Genomic DNA, 23280 nt, shown 5'->3' on the forward strand with positions numbered 1-23280 from the left:
TCAGTTAGAATTTTGATGGTAATTGCATTGAATCTGTAGATTACTTTCGGCAAGCTGGCCATTTTTACTATATTAATCTTGCTGATCCATGGGCATGGGAGATCTTTTTATCATCCAGTGTCTTTGACTATTGTGAATGGTGTTGTTTCCCTAATTTGTTTCTCAGCCCATTTATTCTTTGAGTAGAGGAAGGCTACTGATTTGTTTGAGTTAATTTTATATTCAACTACTTTCCAGAAGTTGTTTTTCAGCTGTAGTCATTTTCTGCTGGAATTTTAAGGGTCACTTAAGTATACTATCATATCATCTGTAAGTAGTGATATTTTGACGTTTTTCTTTCCAATTCAAATCCCTTTGGCCTCCTTTTGTTGTCTAATTGCTCTGGATAGAACTTAGTGGTGATGTGATAGGATGCATGGGATTATTTCCAGTTTCTTCTCTCTGTTGAGGCCTGTTTTGTGACTGATTATATGGTCAATTTTGGATAAGGTACTATGAGGTGCTGAGAAGAAGGGCTTTTTTGTTTTTTGTTTTTTTTGTTTTTTTTTTGTTTTTTTTTGTTTTTGTTTTTGTTTTGTTTTGTTTTGTTTTAGGATGAAATGAGGTATCTGTTAAATCCATTTGGTTCATAACTTGTTAGTTTCACTGTGTCTCTCTTTAGTTCTGTTTCCATGATCTCTACATTGTTGAGAGTAGGGTGACGAAGTCTCCTACTATTATTGTGTGAGGTAGAGTATGTATGTGTTTTGAGATTTAGTAAAGTATCTTATGAATGTGGGTACCTTTGCATTTGGATCATCGATGTTCAGGATTGAGAGTTCATCTTCGTAGATTTTTCCCTTGATAAGTATGTAGTGTCCTTTCCCATCAATTTGATAACTTTTGGTTGAAAGTCTATTTTGTTGGATATTAGAATGGCTACTCCAGCTTGTTTCTTGGGACCATTTGCTTGGAATTTTTTTTAATCCTTTTTCTACAAGGATATGTTGTCTTTGTCATAGAGGTGTATTTATTTTTTGCAGCAAAATGCTTGTTCCTGTTTATCCACTCTGATAGTCTGTATCTTTTTATTGGAGAATTGAGTCCATTGATATTAGTAATATTAAGAAATAGTGATTGTTGCTTTCTGTGATTTTTTTTTTTTAATGGTTCAAGGTGGAATTATGTTTGTATGGGTATCTTCTTTTGGGTTTGTTGAAAGAAGATTACTTTCTTGCTGTTTCTATGGTGTAGTTTCTCCCTGGGTTGGAGTATTTCATCTATTATCTTTTGTAGAGCTGGATTTGTAGAAAGATATTGTGTAAATTTGTTTTTGTCACGGAATATCTTGTTTTCTCCATCTATGGCAATTGATAGTTTTGCTGGGTATAGTAGCCTGGGCTGGCATTGTGTTTTCTTAGGGTCTGTATGACATCTGCCCAGGATCTTCTAGCTTTCACAGTCTTTGTTGAGAAGTCTGGTACAAGTTTGATAGGTATGCCGTTATATGTTAAATTATCTTTTTCCCTTAGTGTTTTTAATATTTTTTATTTTCTACATTAGATATTTTGACTATTATGTGAGAAGAGGAAGTTTTTTGGGGGGGGTGTTCAGTCGGCTTCTTGGATATTTATGGGCATCTCATAAACATACAGGTTTTCCTCATAATTTTGTTGAAGATATTTACTGGCCCTTAAGTTATTTCTTGTACTAGCTGGTTTAGCTGTGTCTGACTATGGTTTGTCCCTCCTGCAAGCCTGTGTGTTAGAGCTCCTGGGAGACTGCCTCTCTCTGGGTGGATTTTGGGTATGGAGAGCTGTGGTGTAAGGTCAGCTCCAGGAGCAGAGGGAAATCAGAATAATATAAAATCAAAACAAATCAGGGTCAGATTAAACAAACAAAATAATGTGGTTGATAATACTGTGCCTTATGAAATCATTGTCTTATGTAGTAGCAAAGTTGCTTTTGTCAGCAAGTATTACATTGCAAGTGTAAATTTCTGTAAGACAGATTGTCTTTGTTGTTTGTGTTTCATGTTCTTGTCATAGGACGTATCCATCTGGAGTTAGGTTATCTGTGGTGTTTCTTGGTAGGTCTATTTAGTCTCATCCTTTAATTTTTTTTTTTTTTTTTTTCCATGTCAGATTGTGGGTTAGGTACTTGATGGTGTGGAATCAATTTGGGGGCAACTCTTGATTAGTTAAATGGGGTTTCTGAATTGTTCCCAGCTCAGCTAGCTAAACATTTGACTTCTCAGCCCTGGAGTAAACCTTCATTTTGGTTTAGTAGATTGTTCTGCTAATGTTGAAAATTCCTTGGAGGGCTATCCAGGTTGTAAAGGTGGTATTTGGGAGGTAGCAGTGGTCACAGTTTAAATTGGCAGTGTTTCATAAAGGATAAAGGAAGCAGAATGTCATGCCATTCTTAGGTGAAGATGGGTGGGATGCTGAAGGATGCCAGTGTGCTGCAGGTCTTTGTGTATGGTGTGACCAACTGCCTCGGGCTTCCTGCCTATGGTCCTGACCTGTGGTACCTTGTCAAGCCGACAATGGACTAATACAGTTCTTTGCCTATTTTTACCATGACTGAACTTAAGCTCTTCTTAGTCACCTCAAGTCCTTCTTATATCATGAGATAAATAATGGTAATATTTTTACTCTCTGCTGTTTTGCTGTTTTCTTCTTCTTGGTGCAGTTAGGAGTCCCAACTCATTCCCAGAGAATCATCTTCAGATGACACTTTGAGATAAACATGTTTGGGTCTGAAATGATGAGAATAGGTGGGAGAACTCACAGAACCTATTTATTTGTGAATCTAAATAATAGATGACAGTTTACTAATATAATGTATAACCATTTTCATGCTTACCAAGGAAGGAATATGTTCATATTTTAAATAGGACTGTTACAAAGTATAGACTGCCATCTAGAGACAGACACATCAGTTAAGGTAAAATTTTAAGTTTAAAGCTATTCTAAAAGTTAACTATTTTTATAAAATATCTTCATAATAGTTTTTTATTTTTACTCCATTATTGCACACATAACCCAAGTAATTCACATGCACTCCAAAATACGTAATAAATTATGTTGGAAAGTAACCAGAATATGAATGTTTTTCTCTGCATTTCTTCCAGCTTCCCTGGTTAGTTCATTAGAAAGATACTTAAAGTCATTGCATTACTAGGTAATCAGTCCTGCATTTATTGTATACGGATATTTGTGATTTCCTTTGTTTTAGTATTCTTAGTACTACTTCTCTTTTCCCGAAGGTTTCCTCTACCAATTTATTTATTCTCTTTGGCGGTCGTTACATGTTTTATTTTGATTTCTAGCTCATGTGAGCCTAGATAAAGCAAACATGAAAGAGAGCCCACCAAAAGTTTGTCCTAGCATATAATTTCAATATCCGTTTTCCACCATAATGGCAGATATTTCTTAAGAATCTGAGACTATAATCTTTGAAATAAGAGGCTGACTCATACACAGAACACTTGAAAGGCCTTTATTGTTTGTAATGCTTTTTGCTAGTGTATTAGGCAGTGGTAGTATATTTCATTACATAAAACTTTCAGTAGTGCTAAGTATGTAATGTTATGTCATTAAAAACTAGAAACTTAAAATGTTATTTTCAATACTGTTACAGTAGCAAGTAGCAAGAATTTGCCTGTGTGTAGTCTATCTTAATTTTTTCATGTAACTTTCATTTACACATTTTTATTATTAGTTGGGAAGACTCAGGTTCCTACTATATAACTAGTGTCGAACTTAGGGGAAGTAAAGCTGAAATGGGACAAGAAGCATCAAAGAATACAGTACTACTTCTCTGGATTATAATAAAGTTGCAGTTCTCTAGGCTATAATATGGTTTACACACAAAGTTATGCAAGAATTTTCTTGGTTCCTGTGTTTCTTCTGATTACTTCATTCCATTCTGTTTCTGGTAAATACAAGGATTAAGAATATTAGATTTATTGAGCATAATCACCTCCACTTTGGATTGAAGACTAGGTAAGAGTGGTTAGGTAACTGCTACAGCAATTTTTCTTGCGGGGGAGGGGGGAACATAGTTTCCATTTTTGAAACACCATTTTAACCTAGAAACACAGTTAAGTAAGAAATCCAGGTTCCAGGGAGGTTCTAGAGTTATACCAAAACCAACAGCCCAAGAAAACACCCTACCATTTCATGAACTTTAAGTTAAGAGCAGTGGTAAAAATAGTTACTAAAGTTGGCAGCTCAGTATTAACTCTTGCTTTTAATGAACTATACACATAATGTAAAAGGTTTGGTTTGCTATTTTTTAAATGTTTTTCTTATCTCCATTTTGTTACTTATATGAATGTATTTTTAAACTTCAGTGTGCTATACCTTTTTCAGGCTCTAGAATTTAAAACATTGAACAGAGCAATGGTTCTTCTCTACAGTGGACTTCTACCACTGCCTTCAAAGTTAAATATCACCAACAACATAGTCATTTAGTAGAGGAACAAAATGTAACAGCTCTTAAGATGAAGTACAAATGGCATATATCAACATAAAAGCAAATTTTGGTATGACTATCCATCAGGGAAATGGAAATGAATCATGCATTGAGAGTATATATTCTTCTAGAATGCTAGTAATCATGAAAACATATAATAAGTACTGAGAAGGAAATGGACAAAAGGGAATTCTTGAATTAGAAGCCCTTGTGAGAATGCAAACTAATCTAGACACTGTGAAAATCAAGGTCCTCAAAACAATAAATAAGTGGTAGATGATCTAACATATGACCAAAATAACCCCTCTAGACATTACTCACAGATATGCACACCATACATGTGCTAGCATACCAATGCTTCTTGAAGCACTTTTCACTGTTGCTAAATTATGGTTCTAGTTTAGATGTTCAGCAACAGAGAAATGGATAACAAAAATGTGGTTTATGTATACAGCAGGACTTTGTATTTTTGGCATAAAAAGAATGAATTCATTTTATTTTCAGGAAAATTGATTCAACTCTTAACAAAAAGGTAGTTAACTAAAAAGAATTATTGGAGTTTCATAGAGACTGTTTACATTTTGCTGTACTCATGCTAATAACTGGTGAAGCTGAAAAACAGTTAATTCAAAGATTTTGCTACCAAAATATATTCCAACAAAATGAAATGTTAAAGAGATTTTACTCTGTTGTGATTATTATTACCACCATTAGACTTTATTGTTGTATGTAGTAATAATTATCAAAAGATAATGTTTCACTGTTTTGCTTTTTAGGTTAGAATTTTTAAAATTAATTATTAATAAAGGTTCTATAGGTACCTTTTAAGACATTTTGTTAGTGTTACTTTCCTTGCTGTAACTAATGCCTTTCAGAAATGGAAATCAGGATACTTTTATTTTTGTTAATGGTCATTGCTTTAGATCATGGTTGGATACCACTCCTTTGATCCCAAGAAAAGACAGAATATAATGTCAGCTGACAATTGTAGCAAAGGGTGCTTAGTTTATAGCAGCAAGAAATTAGGTAGGAGTGTTAACAGAAAGGGTCTAGAGCAAGATATACTTTTAAAGTTACTCTCCTAAGTGATCTACTTTCTCCAGGTAGCCAACACTGTGTCTAAAAAGGTAGCTCTTTTAGCTGCAGATCAAGGTTTCATCATGAACCTGTGAGGGACATTGCATATTCAAATGGTAACCTTCTACCCTTCTCCCTATATGTTGATTTCATAATGCAAAAGTAGTTAATCTATTTCTGAAGTTTTATTTTTATTTGCATACCCAAGTCTAGAGTCTTTCTACTTAGTGCCTGTAATATCAGAAAGAAATTTGTCTTCTTACAAATATGGTGTGACATAGAGGAAATAGTTCCATTTTATAAGTAAAGGAGCAGAGGAAGTAGGAGGGACTGAAGTAATACTAAAACCCAACTGGGCAAATATTAAATCTTGTAGATCTATATCTGACATCCAGGCACAATGACATAATGTGAGGTCCATTTTGCTTGGGAGGCTCTACATCTTCAGTCTTGCATTTTGACAGTTTGTAGTTTCCTCCCATTCTTTCCCTTCTCTTCTCTCCTCTCTTCCCCTCTTCTCTCTTCACTCCCCCCTCCCCGACCTCAAGTCTTTCCTTTCTCCTTGTCTGTCTCTTCTCCATTTTCCTGGCCCTCTCCACCTCTCTTTCTGACTGAACTTCACGTGCAGGTTTTCTAGACCAAAACCATGTCTTGTTTGTTTTTAGGTTTTTGGGGTCTTGATCACATCTTCAACTTCTGTCTCCTAGCTTTATACATCCCTTCTTAGGTGCTGCATACAGAATTTTAAATTTGTCATCAATTGCCCAACCTTCCTGACTTTTCTTTGAAATACACATGGTTGTATCTTTGATACTGCAGTCTTCCCTTCTGTATCCTTTAAAAACCAGAACCATGGATCATTGATCTCCTCCATCTTGAGTCAAGCCCAGCTTGAGTAAGCACACTAGTTGCAACGGCCTCTTGAACTCCTGAGCAACTCTTGAAACAACCTCCTATGTAATTCTTTGTGAGCAGTGATCCCTGGCATTATTCACATTATCCTTGAGTTTGCCCTATGTGAGAACTGGCTTATTGTTAAGATGCCTTCAAGGTTCGCTAATATTCAGGTGGTGAGCATTTGCCTAAACTTTCTTGAATTGCCATTATTAAACGAAATTTGCAGGTTTCTTTCTCCCCTGAAGAAAGTCTTGCAAGATATTTTTAGTTTATTTTTTCTTTCTTCTCTTTATTTCATCATCTAGCAAACACCTGAATTCGGGGCTTGAACTTTTCTTTTTTATTACTCAGATTTTTTTTAATTGAAAAGCTTTATTTTAAAAAACAGATAAATGTACAAATTTTTAATTATCTTTACATAAAAGTATACAAATACATTTTTAAGGTTGTAATTAAGTATTTGTGGGTACATATACATAAACATATGTATATATGTAACAATAATATAGGAAAAGAGGTTATTAATTTGAGGGGATAGGAGAGAAACTGGGAGGGGCTGTAGGAAGGAAAGGGGGATGTGATACAGTTCTATATTAATTAAAATATATTCTTTTTTTTTTCTTGAACTTCACACATTCTGTGAGTTGTTTCTGGGGTGTTCAAAGCTTTCTGGGGTTAGTATCCCATTATCAGTGACTGCATATTATGTCTGTTCTTTTGTGACTGGGTTATCTCACTCAGGATGGTATTCTCTAGATGCATACATTTTCTTAAGAATTTTGTTAAGCCATTGTTTCTGATAGTTGAGTAGTACTCTGTTGATTAAATATACCACAATTTTTGTATCCATTCATCTACTGAAGGACATCTGGGTTCTTTCCAGCTTCAGGCTATTACAAATATTCTGCAATGAACATTTTGGTGCATGTATCTTTGTTGTATGTTGGAGCGTCTCTGGGGCAAATGCCCAGAAGTGGAATAACTGGGTCTTCAGGTAGTACTATGTCCAATTTTCTGAGGAATCACCAGACTGATTTCCAGAGTGGTTCTATCAGTTTACAACCCCACCAACAGTTGAGAAGTGGTCCTCTTTCTCCACATCCTCACCAGCATCTGTTGTCATCTGAGTTTTGGATCTTGGCCAATCTGACTGGTGTGAGGTGGAATCTCAGGGTTGTTTTAATTTGTATTTCCCTGATGGCTAATGATGTTGAGCACTTCCTTAGATAATTCTCAGGCATTCAATATTCCTCGATATAGAACTTTTTGTTTATGTCTGTACCCCATTTTTTAATAGGGTTTTTTGATTCTCTGGTGTCTAGCTTTTTGAGTTCTTTGTATACCTTGGATATTAGTCCTCTGTCTGATGTGGTGTTGGTCAAGATCTTTTCCCACTCTGTTGGCTGCCGTTTTGTTTTCTTGACAGTGTCTTTAGCCTTACAGAAACATTGAAATCTCATTAAGTCCCATTTGTCAATCTTTGACCTTAGAGCTCGAGCTATTGGTGTTCTGTTCAGGAAAATTTCTCCTGTGCCTATGAGTTCTAAGGTTCTCCCTACTTTCTCATCTAACAGTTTCAGTGTACCTGGTTTATATCAAATCAATATTTTGACATTTTAAAATTTAAATTTATTCTTTCATAAAGTTTCATGGCATTGAATGATATCTGGTCTATTTCCCAAATAGGTCCTGTTTCTTCATGAGCACATTTTTCTCCACATTTCACTCCATATGTTGGTCTCCTCAGTTTCTGCTAAAAACTTCTACTTTGTATTTTTTACATTTTAGGCCTCTAGCCTGAGACTGCACAAACATGTTCCAAAAGGTTCTGAACTCAAGGATTAGGTTTTGTTACAGTCATAACCATTCTAATTTTCCAGGTTGGTCAATTTTCACTAAAGGCAAGAAAGATTTACATTGACTTACAGCTTCAGAATTTTCAGTTCATAGTTATTTATCTCTTTTGCTGTTAGGTAAGACATTGAATTGTATAATGGAAATGTCTATAGAAATGTATGATATAGGCCATTCATTTCATGGCACTAAGACAGCAGAAAAATAGAAAATATGAGGCCAGAGAATATATACATAATGTCCCTGAGATAAATTATAGTGCTTCTTACCTTAGACCCCACCTCCTAAACTTTCTTGCATGTGCCAGAACAGCACAAATAACAGGGGACCAGGGTTTCACCACATGAGCCTGTGACAAACATCCTGTATTTGTATTGCTTAATCTTTAAAATATTATAAAAGTGGAAAGAGGAGCACAGGAGCATCACTAAAGAGAGAGCTCAGTGGTTAACATTAGGTGAAGATCTTGCAGAGGATCCACGTTCACTTTCTCTTTTAAAAATTTTTCTGCAAACTAATACAACCACTCTGGAAATCAGTCTGGCGATACCTCAGAAAATTGCATATAGTACTACCTGAAGACCCAGCTATTCCACTTCTGGGAATATACCCCAGAGACACTTTAATACACAACAAAGATATATGCACCACAATGTTCATAGCGGTTCTATTTATAATAGCCAGAAGCTGGAAAGAACCCAGATGTCCTTCAGAAGATGAATGGATATAAAAATTGTGGTACATTTACACAATGGAATACTACTCAGCCACCAGAAACAATGACTTAACCAAATTCTTTGTTTTGCATGTACTTTACGCTCATTGTAACTATTAGGTTTTCAATGCATACTGTCAAGCCCTTGAAAAAAATCAAGTACTGACTAAAAAATATATTCACATAGTTTTATGTAAAAATTATTTTAATATCTGAAAAAACAGTACTGACAAAATATATAATTTTTAAGCAAAAAATGTTTAAAATCTGTACATTTATCTTTGTTTTGTAAATAAAGTCGTTTAAAAAAATAAATAGCATGCAAACAAAAAAAATTTTTTTTCTTAATCACTTTATTCCTTTACACTTCAAATAATATCCCGCTCTTCCCATTTACCCTCCACCAACTCCCCATCCCATCCCCTTTTTTCCCCTTCTTTTTGCCTCTATGAGGGTGCTCCTCTATCCATTCACCCACTTCTACCTCACCCTTCTATCATCCCCCTACACTGGGGTATCAAGCGTCCCTTCTCTCCCATTGATTTCAAATAAGGCCATTCTCTGCTGCACATCTATCTTGAGTCCATCTGTACTGTTTGGTTGGTATTTTATTCCCTGGGAGCTCTGAGTGGTCCAGTTAGCTGATACTGTTCTTTCTATGGATTTGCAGTCTTCAACTTCTTCAGTACTTCCCTTATCTCTTCCATTAAGAGCTCAAACTCAGGGTTCTTCATACATACAACTAGAGAAGCATTTTAATCACCATTCCCTATGTCTGAATTATTTTATTTTATTTTATTTTATTTTTGAGAGGAAGAGAGTTGGATGCCATACTGGGGACTGTACTATGGCCATTTGTATGCTGTGCTAAGTAAATGTTTTATCACTGATCAGTGTAACCCAGCCTAGATTATATTGATTTTTTGAAAGTACACATTTTACAAAATTAACAAAAATTGCATTCAGTATATTAATAAGTTATATAACTGTGTTTGTGATAAAATTAAGCCATCAAGAAGCACAAAAGAACTAGCAAAGCAAAAAATTAACTTTTTTTTTCATTAGTAATCGTTATAGAGAACTTAATAACTTGGCCTTTAGAAAAATATTTCAATGAAAGGTGCTATGTGTCTAAATAAAATATTTTTAAAGTAGATGTTATAAAAAAGAAATCGAGGGGGTAGAAAATGCCTTATTGGTTAAAAGCATTGGTTGTTCTTCCAGAGGACCTGAGTTTGGCTTCCAGTATCCACATGGTGGTGTATAATAATCTATAATTCTTGTCCTAAGGTATCCAATAAAATATTTTGGCATCTGCAGGCACAATGCACATACATGATGTATAGATACATACATATAGGCAAAACACCCATATCTAATAATTATTTTAAAAAATTACTGAAGAAATTTGAGATGAACAGGAAATCTAACTAGTTTTATATAACTTTTTAAACTGTGATAAGATTAGGTTTAATGTTTAGTGTAAAATAAAGACTAACTGTAAATTTTTTTCCACAGGTACTGTCAGAATAGAAATGTTCCGAAATATGCAGAATGCAGAAATAATAAGAAAAATGACTGAAGAATTTGATGAGGTATATGTAGCATTCCAATACCTGTATAAATTAAGTCCAATTCTTTTAAATCATTATTAAATATGTTGATTTTTTTCAAATATTTTTTTGCTTAGTTTTAAAAGATGACAATATAATTTATAATGGCTTGAGTAGAAATTTACATTTTCTATTAATCCTGACAATCTCTAATTCTTGATTTTGCTTCCAATATGAAATACTAACTTTATTAAATGCTAAATGGTTTGGAGGTTGGATAAATTTGAGTACTGTTGTTTATAAACCTATCTTACAGATTATTAAAACATCTTTTGTAAGGTTATTTCGCAAAACTTTGTGGGGCCGTATCTCTGCACTTTGTAAATCTTCCACACATTTTTGTGTATGGTTCTATTCTTAGTCAGGGTTTCTATTACTCCACAAAACATCATGACCAAGAAACAAGTTGGGGTAGAAAGGGTTTATTCAGTTTACACTTCCACATTGCTGTTTATCACCAGAGGAAGTCAGGACTGGAACTCAAGCAGGTCAGGAAGCAGGAGCTGATGCAGAGGCCATGGAGGAATGTTACTTACTGACTTCCTTCTCCTGACTTGGAAGCTTGCTTTCTTATAGAATCCAATACTACCAGCCCAGGAATGGCACCACCCAACATTGGGCCCTCCCACCCTTGATCACTAATTGAGAAAATGCCTTCCAGCTGGATCTCATGGAGGCATTTCCTCAAGGGAAGCTCATTTCTCACTGATAATTGCAGCTTGTGTCAAGTTAACACACAAAACCAGCCAGTAGAGTTCTACCAAAAACATTACTGCTTGAATGCTTCAATTTTTATTTTGAATACATATTTCTATAGTTATTCTTCACTAACTAATCAAAATTCCTAGTTCTGATGCTATATTGCAAGATTCAGGAACAGAGTTAAATTTTTATATTATATTTATGTTAAAGTTAATTCATGCAATGCTATTAAATTTATCACTAATTCTTTTAATGTATTGTTTTGTTTACAGAAGAATTATGTTTTTGGAAGATTTTTTTTTAAACATTAAAAAGAAAGGATTGACTTTTCTAGGGTACATTTTGTGATTTGTAGAATCTTTTTATCATTTTTCATTAGAATAAAGCAATACAAATGTGTTAAATATTTAGAACTTAGTTCATGTCCTATTTATCAGGTATTCATACCTTTTCTTTCACTTCACTTTCACTTCAAAGTACTTTCTATGTTCTCAATTACAGAAATATTCTGACACTGTCTTTTAGGCTGATTTAGTCATATTCCATAGGCAATTGTTGAGTTGTTATTGTTGCATGTCTATATCTTGAATTTCCTGAAAACTGGTTTCAACTTAAATGACATTGTTTATAGTTTATTTTTTCTCATTTGGTGTGAATATCTATGTTTTTTATGTGAAACACTGTTCAAAATTCTAAGACTAATATCTGTGTTAACTCTATCATGAAGAGGAAAATTTTATTTTATTTTATTTGATTGTTTTGTAGGTACCATGCCATTATCTAATGACCCGATCACTTTAGTGTTGTGTTGATTGAATTTATCAAGACAACAGCTCTGTCAAATAACTTATGGCCAGGGAGCAAGACAAGAGAGGGGACTCTCGTACTCCCTTTTGAGTGTGCTCACAGTGATGACCCAAGAACTCCATAAAGTTTCCACTTCATAAGCCAGTTTGGAAACAAACCAGCTGTAGTAGATATTAATGACTTGATTACAAGAACCTTCTTACTTTCTTTTGGGTTTGTGATGCAATTTAAGGAATTTGTACTAATTTAACTTGAAAGCTAAAAATCTTCAGAAATTTGAAACATTTATATAGAAATACTTTTCACTCAGTTAAATTTTGTTACATTAAGAATTTATATCTAGTGTATTCAAGAATTTAAATATGGCTAAAGAAGATGAAACCCTATTAATATGCTCGCTGATAGATTCACTCCTCAGCTTCTAGACTGTCTCGACAATGCCGTGCTTATAACAGTTGATTGAAATCACAGATTTGTTTCAATCTTCAGTATAGCAACACTTATCTTAAGCCATACTGTGTATTTATGAAAGGAGTTGCTATAATTTCCGGCCATTAGTGTCACCTAATCATTAAAAGTATGTGCTTAACTATCACCTACATATTCTAGACCAGTAGTTTTCAACTTTTAGGCTGTGACCCCTTTAGGGGTTACATATCAAATATTTACATTATGATTTATAACAGTAGCAAAATTACAGTTTTAAAGTAGGAAGGTTGAGAACCACTGCTCTGCAGTTTTTGATTGGTTTAATAAAACTGGTTGATGATTTGTGTGTAGAATATCCCGGTCATATTCCTCATGACTCTTAACATATACTAAAATTTGACAGCTAGTGGTTTTAGGGAAGACCAATAAAGTAGAAAGCTAAGTTATTAATACTATACAGACACAAGTATAAAATAAAGGTAATACACAGTTAAATGAATTATTTATTACAAAAGGAATTATTAGAAAACTAGAGGTTGGCTTAATAATGATTCTCTGCCCCAGTGTTCATTTTAAGTTTTTAATGTTTTAAATTATATTGGCTTTTATTTTGTGTTTGATTTTAGAGATGCCATATTATGTGTTGCAGATTGTAGCCTGAGTGATCAGCCTTTCTAATTTCTCAGTATCTGGGATTACAAAAGTGTATTTCTATCACCAGCTATTTCTATTGGTGTTTCAGGATAAAGTCAGGTCTACATACTTGATAGTCTCTAGTTCCATCCTTTTGCCTAGGAATTTCATGAAGTCATTGTTTCTAATAGCTAAGTAGTACTTTGTTGTGTAAATGTACCACTCTTTCTGTAACCATTCTTCTGTAGAAGGACATCTGGGTTCTTTCCACCTTCTGGCTATTATAAATAAGGCTGCTGTAAACATGGTGGAACATTTGTCCTTGTTATATGTTAGAACATCGTTGGGGTATATGCCCATGAGTGGAATAGCTGGGTTATCAGGTAGTACTATGTCCAATTTTTTGAAGAACTGCCAGACTGATTTCCAGAGTGGTTGTACCAGCTTACAACCCCACCAGTCGTGGAGGAGTGTTCCTCTTTCTCCACATCCTCACCAGCATCTGCTGTCACCTGAGTTTTTGATCTTAGCCATTCTGACTTTTGTGAGGTGGAATCTCAGAGTTGTTTTGATTTGCATTTTCTGATGAATAGGGATGTTGAGCATTTCTTTATGTGTTTCTCAGCCATTCGATATTTCTCAGTTGAGAATTCTTTGTTCAGCTGTGTACCCCATATTTTAATAGGATTATTTGATCCTCTAGAGTCTGTCTTCTTGAGTTCTTTGTATATATTGGATACTAGCCCTCTATCAGATATAGGATTGGTAAAGATCCTTTCCCAATCTGTTGGCTGCCTTTTGTATTCTTGACAGTGTCCTTGGCCTTAAAGAAGCTTTGCAATTTCACAAGGTCCCATTTGTCGATTCTTGATCTTGGCGCATAAGTCATTGGTGTTCTGTTCAGGAAATCTTCCCCTGTGCCTATGTGTTCTAAGTTCTTCCCCACTTTCCCTTCTAATAGTTTCAGTGTACCTGGTTTCATGTGGACGTCTTTGATCCATTTGCATTTGAGTTTTCTACAAGGAGATTAGAAATTAACAGTTTGCATTCTTCTGCATGCTGACTGCCAGTTGAACTAACACCATTTATTGAAGAGGCTGTCCTTTTTTCATTGAATGTTTTTAGCTTCTTAGTTAAAGATCAAGTGATCATAGGTGTGTGTGTTCATATTTGAATCTTCAGTTCTGTTCCATTGATCTCCCTGCCTATTTCTGTACCAATACCATGCGGTTTTTATTACAGTTGATTTGTAATATAGCTTGAGATTATGGATTGAGATTTCTCTGGACATTCTTTTACTGTTGAGAATAGATTTTGCTATTCTGGATTTTTTGTTATTCCAGATGAATTTGCAAATTTTTCTTATTCACTCTATGAAGAATTGAGTTGGAATTTTGATGGGGTTATATTGAATCTATAGATTGCTTTTGGCAAGACGGCCATTTTTCCGATGTTGACCTTCCAATCCATGAGCTTGGGCGATCTTTCCATCTTCTGATATCTTCTTCAATTTTCTCCTTCAAAGTCTTAAAGTTCTTATCATACAGATCCTTCACTTGCTTAGTTAGGTCACCCCAAGGTTTTTATAGTTTTTGTGATTATTGTGAAGTTGTCAATTTTCTTAATTTCTTTCTCAGCCTTTTTATCTTTTGAGTAGAGGAAGGGATTCCTCAGTCCTTCTTGGAAGGGAGAACAAAATACTCACGGGAGGAAATACAAGATCAAATAGAGCACTATTGTTGATGCTAAGAAGTACTTATTGGCAGCAACCAGATAGAGATGTCTCCTCAGGGACTCTGTCAGAGTCATATAGATACAGTTGAGGATGCTTGCAGCCCATATCTTTATCTCTTCTTAGCAACGGGACCCCATTTGGTTCAACATAAGCAGACACTGTTAAATTGAAAGACAGTTCTTTTTATTTTATCAGTCTCTTCTGACTCTTAAATTCTTTTTGCCTCCTTGTCTACATAGTTTCCAGAATCTGACTGTATGAAGAAGACATTCCATTTTAACTGAGTATTCCAAAATCAAGAGTTAATAAGTCTTTTAAACTGATTCCTTATAGAAAAACAATTTTTCATGGTAATATTTGCATGTGATACAAAAATTAAAAAAGTAGGATTTTTAGTCTATTTAGAAAATGAGTGAGACATTCTTCTGTTACTCTCATTGCTTTTAGTGTACCATCAGTTCAGATTTCTCTAATGGTGGACTTTTCTGTTTCTGTTGTTGGGATACTATGTGGTTTCCCTTTTTTATTCATTTATTTTATTATTAGCTGTATTTTTATTTTAAATATAATAAAATTATTTTGCCCTTTACTGCATACAACTCCTCTCAGGGCTACTCACTCAAATTCACAGCTTTGTTGCACATGTGTATGTGTGTGGTGAGGAAGTTATGCACAAATAATTATTATTTACCAACTCCATTTTTAGTTTTTTGTGTGTTTATGACTTCAGGGCTGATTACTTTGTATCGGGTCACCAATTAGGGCACTGTACTCTGTGGTGTGAGTTAATTCTTTCTTACTCAGCAGTTGTTAGCCTTGTAATTCTTTGTCTCAGGACAGAACCCTAGGTTCTTCTGCTTCTGTGTTATTTGTGTAAACAAGTTTATTCTTACTGTTTAATTCTCGTTTATACAGCCATTTGTAAGAAAGTTTCAGAGCAGAATTCTTGGTTTTCTAATTTTATGATTGTATTAGTCTGAGTTCTCTAGACAAACAGAATTGGCATAATGAGTGTGTGTGTGTGTGTGTGTGTGTGTGTGTGTGTGTGTGTGTAAATAACATGGATTCAGTAGAATGGCTTATAGGCTGTGATTCAGGTAGTCTAAAACTGGTTGTATGCCAATGGAAGGTCTAAGAGTGCAGTAGTTGTTTAGTCTGTGTATCAGTTGGTCTTCAGTAAATAGCAGAATCCTGATATCGCCGGTTCTAATGACTTTGGGAAAAAAAAAAGAACTGGCCAGTGAGAGCAATATCAAGCAGGCAAAGAAAGCAAGTATTCTTCTTTCACATCCTCTGTGGGCTGACATCCCATGTAGCCCAGATTTAAGGTAGATCTTCCACCTCAAAAGATCCAGATTAAAAGTGTTGAAGCTGTATTGCAGATATAATCATTGGTGTGACGCCCCCATGATCTGTTGATATGTCCAATTGTGATTTCTTGTAATGACTTTCTTTTGTTACAAAGAGGCTTCTTTGATGATGGGTAGTAGCTACATTTTTCTGTGACTTAATCTAATTACTTAGGACACAACTCAGTAGATCTCTGTTATCTCTGTATCCCAGGGCCACAGGGGGGAAAATTCACTTTTTCTCCTCGTCTCCTAGAAGTTGGCAGTATGGTATTGGCTTGCTTCCTGGGATTGATGATGAGAGCATATTCATGGTGTTGCCTGTGTCTTAATGATGTCTGTGTATGACTCGCAACCCTTAAGGACCCTTTTAGTTTCCCTTTTGCCTTTCACATGTACACTATGGCATGCTTGTTTTCCGTGTGTCTGCTCAGTTTGTTTGCCATTCTCTTTTTGTCAAAAATATATGTTAAAAGTGATATGATGACAGATGTATCTCAATTAGTATATTTATATTCCGTAGTATAGTAAATACCTTTAAATTTAAACTTTATTATTTTTCTGTGTCTATTTCAAATCTTCTTAAAAATATAAACACATAAATTAGTACTGTTATTTTTAATTAAGACTCTTAGACGAATGAAATAAAAACAGAGTTTAATTTGCTGGTTTTCAGTCCTGTAAGAATCATTTGTAAATTATGATCCAAGGAAAAACATTAACAATTAATGTACACATAGAATACATTGTGAATTTGAAATAAACTATTCCTTTGTATCTAGGAATAAAATTCTGATCTAACTGCTATCTTGTGATACTTAATAAGTTCTTTTTACATATTCTAGGACAGTGGTGACTACCCCCTTACCATGCCTGGTCCTCAGTGGAAAAAGTTTCGTTCCAATTTTTGTGAATTTATTGGAGTTCTTATTCGACAGTGTCAATATAGCATAATTTATGATGAATATATGATGGACACCGTAATTTCCCTTTTGACTGGTTTGTCAGACTCCCAGGTCAGAGCTTTTAGGCATACAAGTACCCTTGCTGGTAAGTAACCAAGTCTTCTTTGTTTTTATTGGGTTTGCTAAATTTTGGTTTTATTTTACTTTCAATTTTTATTTTTTATTTTTTTTTGCAATCAAACTTTTTATAAGGTTAATTTATTTAGTGCTTTAATTAAAGTAAAAATTTCTTGAAATTTATCTGCATGGTTGTTTTCATTAATAGAATAAAATATAAAATAATTTTTCTACTTGCTACATGATAGTCTTAAAATAAAAACTGGAAATAGTTGTTTGCTGGATGAAAGGAATGGGGCCTTCTCACATCAACTCAATATAAGAAAATGCCCTGTGGGGTTGCCTACAGCCTGATGTTAATTGAGATTCTCTTCTCAGATAACTTTGGCATGTGTCAAGTTGACGTAGAACTATCTTGCACAATCTCTGATACTCTGCATAATGTCTGGCTGTGTATTTATTCCCATTTGCTGCAAAAGGAAGCTTCTCTGATGATGCCTGAGCAAGGCACTGTGCTATCATATATCAGACTGTCATTAGTATTTCTATTGTTATGTATTTTTTTAGAACAATATTATTTGTTTTGCCCCAAGCTTTGGGTCTATCAATGCTGAGGTTCTTGGTCAGGCAACCAGTGTTAAGTATGGGTTCCATCTTGAGGAGTGGGCCTTAGATAACATCAAATATTGGTCTCTTCAGCAAGCTTTGTGCCACCATTTTGTACTAGCTTATCTTTTAGACAATAAATCATTGTAGTTCAAAGGGTTTGTGACTGTGTTGGTGTTTACATTTCTTATTTGGTAGCATTCAGCATACTTTTCTGTATCAAAGGCACCAGTGTCCTCATTCATTGAGTTGTCTAGATATTGTCAGCAACCACTCAATTAGATATAACCCAATCCTGATTGAAGAAGCTTTATTTGGACAAGAGATGACTGATTGGGTCTCTGTCTTCCTTGTTATTTGGTGATTTATTTAGTTTTCCTTTGTATATGTCTATAGCATAGAAAGTGTTTATAAGGTTTTTATATTACCCCTCAAATGGCCCATAATGTTAACTGTCTCTCTCTGTATTCTCTCTCTTGTGTCCCTCTTCCCTTGCTATCTCTACCCGATTCTTCCAATTCATGCATAACTGTCCATTCTGTTTCTTTTTTCTAGGGGTACCTATCTGTCCTGTCCCCCTTGTCTCATCCTTTATACCTCACCTATGTGGTTCTATGTAGTATATCTTGGTTGTTACTGACTTTACAGCTAATATCCACATGTAAGCCAATGCACATCATATTTGTTGTTTTGAATCTCTGTTACTTCACTTGGGATGGTATTTTTCTAATTTCATCCATTTACCTGATATGTATATGTATATTTTGTTGTTGTTGTTGTTGTTTAGTGGCTAATACTCCATTGTGTAAATGTACTACATCTTCTTTATTCATTCATCTGTTGATAAACATTTAAGTTGTTTCCATCTTCTGGCTGTTATGAATAGAGGAACAATAAACATTGTTGAGCCAGTCTCTTTATTGTAGGCTGAAGCATCCTTTGGGTATATGTCCAAGAGTACTGTAGCTGGTTCCTGAGGTAGATCATTTCAATCTTTCTGAGCAAGTGCCACATTGATTACTATTTTTGGCTGCACAAGTTTTCAGTTCCATCAGCAATAAATGAGTGTTTATTTACTTACTTCACATCTTCCACAGTATGTGCTATCACTTGTCTTATTGATCTTAAGATGAAATCTCAAAATAGTTTTGATTTGCATTTACCTTTATTTACTAGGGATGTTGAACATTTATTCAAGTGTTTCTCAGCCGCTTGACTTTCCTCTTTTGAAAATACTGTTTAGATCTGAACCTCATACTTAATTACCTTCAAGGAGCTCTTTTTTTATTCAAATTTTTAAGCAAGCTGGGTTTTTCATGTTTTTGTGGAAAACCTTAAATTGTCATTTTATGTTCTGTGAAGATTTGTGTTATAATTTTGATGGACATTGCATTGATTAGTTGTAGATTACTTTTGGTAGGTTGGCTATTCTTATTAATCCTAATAATCCATGACTATGGGAGATCTTTTTATCTTTTGATACCCTCTTCAATTTTTTTCTTCAGTGTCTGGAAGTTTGAATCATATGTCTTTCACTTTCATACCAGGATATTTTGTGTACTTTGAGGATCAAGCAGTTTTGCTTTCTGAAAATGTCAGCAGTTGAAATTCCTTGATGAGAGTTTTAGGATCACTTTTGGATACTATCATACCATCTGCAGATAAAGAAAGATACTTTGACTTCTTCCTTTCTAATGGTTTTCCCTTTGAACTGCTTTGGTTGTTTGATTGCTCTAGCTAAGATTTCAAGTACTGTATTGACCAACTGGAGAGAATGGACAACCTTGTCTTGTACTTGATTTTAGTGGCATTGTTTTGAATTTCTCTCCATTTACATTGATGTTTCCCATGTTCTTGCTGTACACTACCTATATTAGGTTGACGTATGTCTATTGTATCTCTAATCTTTGCAGAGCTTTTATCATGAAAGGGTATTGGATTTTGTCAAAGATCTTCTGCATCTAATGAGATGATCATGTGGCTATTTTTTTCAGTTTATTTATATGGCTGTGTACATTTATTGATTAACATATTTTGAACCATATCTGCATCTCTTGGATGAAACCTTCTTGGTCATGGTGGATGAACTTTTTGATGTATTCTTATATTCAGTTTTCAAATATTTTATTGAGAAATTTTCAATCTATGTTTATAAGAGAAATTGGTAAAATTCTCTTTCTTGGGTTTTTATGTGGTTTGGGTATCAAGACACTGATAGCCTTTTAAAACAAATTGAACAATGTTGTTTCTGTTTCTATTTAGGAAAATAATTTGAGGAGATTAGCAATAATCTCTTCTGTGAATATCTGGTAGAATTCTGTGCTAAAACCTCCAGGCCCTGGCCTTTTTTTTTTTTGGTCGGGAGACTTTTAATGACTGCTTATATATCACTGAGTGTTACAGGTCTGTTCACATTGTTAGTTTGATCTTGATTTAACTTTTATATGTGGTGTCTATTGAGAAAATTATCCATTTATTTTAGATTTGCCAGTTTGGTGGAATACAGGTTTTTAAAGTACATCCTTAAGCTTCTCTGGATTTCCTCAGTCTCAGTTGGTATGTCCCCTTTTCATCTCTTAATTTTATAATTTGAATATTTTCTCTCCGACTTTTAATTAATTTGGATGGTTTATCAATCATGGTGATTTTCTCAAAGAACCAAAACTCTTTTTTTTCCCCACTAATTCATTGTTTTGTTTGTATTGAGTTTATTTTTTGCCATATTTTTCTTTTGGGCATAGATTTTTCTTCCTTTTTTTCTTCCTTCCTTCCTTCCTTCCTTCCTTCCTTCCTTCCTTCCTTTCTTCCTTCCTTCCTTCCCTTTCCTTTTTTCCCTCCCTTCCTCCCTCCTTCCCTCCCTCCTTCATTCCTCCCTTTCTTCCTTCCTATCTCCCTTTTGTTCTAGAGCTTTCAGTTGTGCGGTTTAAAAACATTAGTATCTCCGATTCCTTTTTATGTTTACACTTACTTAGTATTATGAATTTGCCTGGTAGGGCCACCTTCATTGTGTCCTATTAGTTTTGGTGTGATACATATTCATTTTCATTCAATTGTAATGAGTCTTTATTTTCTTTCTTGATCTTTTTTTTTTTTTTTTTTTTTTTTTTTTTTGTTCCATTGTGAGTTGTTTAGTTTTCATGATTTTGTAAGCTTTCTGTTGTTTCTGTTGTTGATACCCATTTTTAGACCAGGATGGACAGACTGGATGTAAGGTGTTAATTTAATTTTCTTGTATGTGTTGAGACTTACTTATGTCTTTGTATGTAGTCAATTTTGGAGATAGTTTTATAAGCTGCTGTGAAGAAGGACATTTTTTTGTGTTTGGATGAATGTTCTGTAAATATCTAGCTGGTCCATTTAGTTTGTAATGTCTGTTAGTTCCTACATTTCTCTGTTTAAATTTTTTTCCTGGATGGACTGTTTATTGGTGTGAGAATTGGTTATTGAAGTCTTCCACTGTCATTATTTGGGTACCATTAGATGATTAAAGCTGTTGTATTTCCTTTTTGAGCTTTGGTGGACTTGTGTTTGGTGTATAGATACTTAAGAATTCCGGTGTATATTTGGTGAATTTTTTTTTTTTTTTTTTTTTTTTTTTGGGATAAGTATGTAGTGTCCTTTCTTATCTCATCTGATAGTTTTGGTTTGAAGTCTACTTTGTTAGATAGTAAAATGGCTCCACAAGCTTGTCTTTTAGGTCCATGTACATAGAATCTTTTTTTGTTTGTTTGTTTGTTTATTTGTTTCATCCTTTTTCCCTTTGGTGGTGACTATCCTTGATGTTGAGGTGTTACTCTTGGATGTAGAAGGATGGATCTGGTTTCATATTCTGTTTGTCTCTGTTTTACATTGAGGATATAGGATTATTTAGTAGTCAACAAGTAGTGTTTCTTGATTCCTCTTATTTTGTTGTGAAGTGTGGCTATGGAATTTTCATTCTAGTGCCTTTTGGGTGTTTTTTAATCACAGATGTCTTATTTTCTCTTCGTAATGTGATTGAATGTTTTGCTGGGAATAGTATTTAGTTCTTACACCTGTGCTTTCACAGATTGTGTAGAATGTCAGCCAGGACTCTTCTGAGTTTAGAATCTTCATTGATAAATCAGAAGTGTTTCTCATAGGTCTCCTTTTACAGGATACTTGATCACAAGCATCTTTTTTCAAAATGTCACAACAAGTTAAAACATAAATTCAAATTGTAAATTAAATAAGGGATTTTAATATAGATGTTTACATGTGTTCCCATTAAAACTAGTTATATAAAACATTATCTACCACCATCTCAAAGGTTTATTAAAAGTTAGAAACTGTAATTCTTATGTCTTAGTTAACACAGTGTGTCAACATCTCTCTAGTGTCTCATTAGTATTGAAGTTCTGTCTAGATAATCCCAGTCAACACTTTATCTTCCATTCTTGCACCTACAACAAGCTGTTCATTCCCAGTTGGTGGTCTTTAGCTATCAAATAATGGTTCTACAACTAGCCTAAAAGGAATGTTTTCCTTAATCATCAATCTGTTTCATGCCTGCTTTCTATTTTAGTGCAAATAGCTGTCACACACGAAGACTGCCGGGCCTTAATTGCATCCTTCTCTATAAATTGCTCAATAATTACTAATACAAATTAGAAATTATATAGAATCACCATTAGGAATTAAGAAATCATCCATTTGTCTACCTAATCTTGTTATAAAAGAATTGATCTTTGCTGATCTACAGAAAATCTGCCCAATAAGGTGGGTTAAATGACCAGTGATTATCATGTTAATTTAATAATGACAGGGCGCACGTATTAGCTGCAAAAATCAATCCTGAAATGAGATTTCTGAAACTCTTGGAATTAAGAATTCATTGCAGACCATGCAGTATGATGTATCATCTTTAGAATATCACTTGTATTTTTCTAGTCTTTCCTAGATATTTTTTTTACCTCAGCTGTGTACCTGTAGACCCATAGTCACTTACTCATACTGCTGTTAATGCTTGTTCAGCCTTCAAATTCTTTAGGCTACCACCATATTTTTTGCCCTGTGTTATCCAACAGTCAGGTCAGACTTGGAGAAAATACTTTGAATAACAAAGTTTTTTTTGAAAAAAAGGTTCCATGCTTCCAATATATAACGTATACAGTAAACATTCCCATTTATAATGAGAGCAGTATGGAAAAGAAAGAAAGGACCAGACCAAAGAAAAACTGAAACTAAGTAAGGCATTCATTGCATTCTAAAGCTCCATGTCTAGATGGTTTTGTACTGCAGCTTTACTCAGAAGGTTTTACATGTTTGTTTTAGCTTTTGGGTTCTTCAGTGAAGCTTCTCCTTTGTTGTTTACAAATATCTTCATCCTTCTCTCTGTCAGGTCTGCTTACAAAGACCTTGC

At 34.4% G+C, this 23280-nt stretch overlaps 1 protein-coding gene across 2 annotated transcripts in view; it reads left to right on the forward strand.

Annotated features, from left to right (window-relative positions):
* Positions 1-23280, forward strand: part of STAG1 (STAG1 cohesin complex component) — a 287724-nt gene that overhangs the window by 123969 nt on the left and 140475 nt on the right. For both annotated transcript variants that reach the window (XM_080933999.1, XM_080934000.1), the window contains exons 6-7: positions 10523-10599; positions 17118-17322. In XM_080933999.1, the coding sequence (XP_080790125.1) occupies positions 10523-10599; positions 17118-17322 (282 nt within the window). The remainder of the gene's footprint in view (positions 1-10522; positions 10600-17117; positions 17323-23280) is intronic.

This window comes from Micromys minutus (assembly GCF_963924665.1).
Source record: "Micromys minutus genome assembly, chromosome: 21".
Lineage (NCBI taxonomy): Eukaryota > Metazoa > Chordata > Mammalia > Rodentia > Muridae > Micromys > Micromys minutus.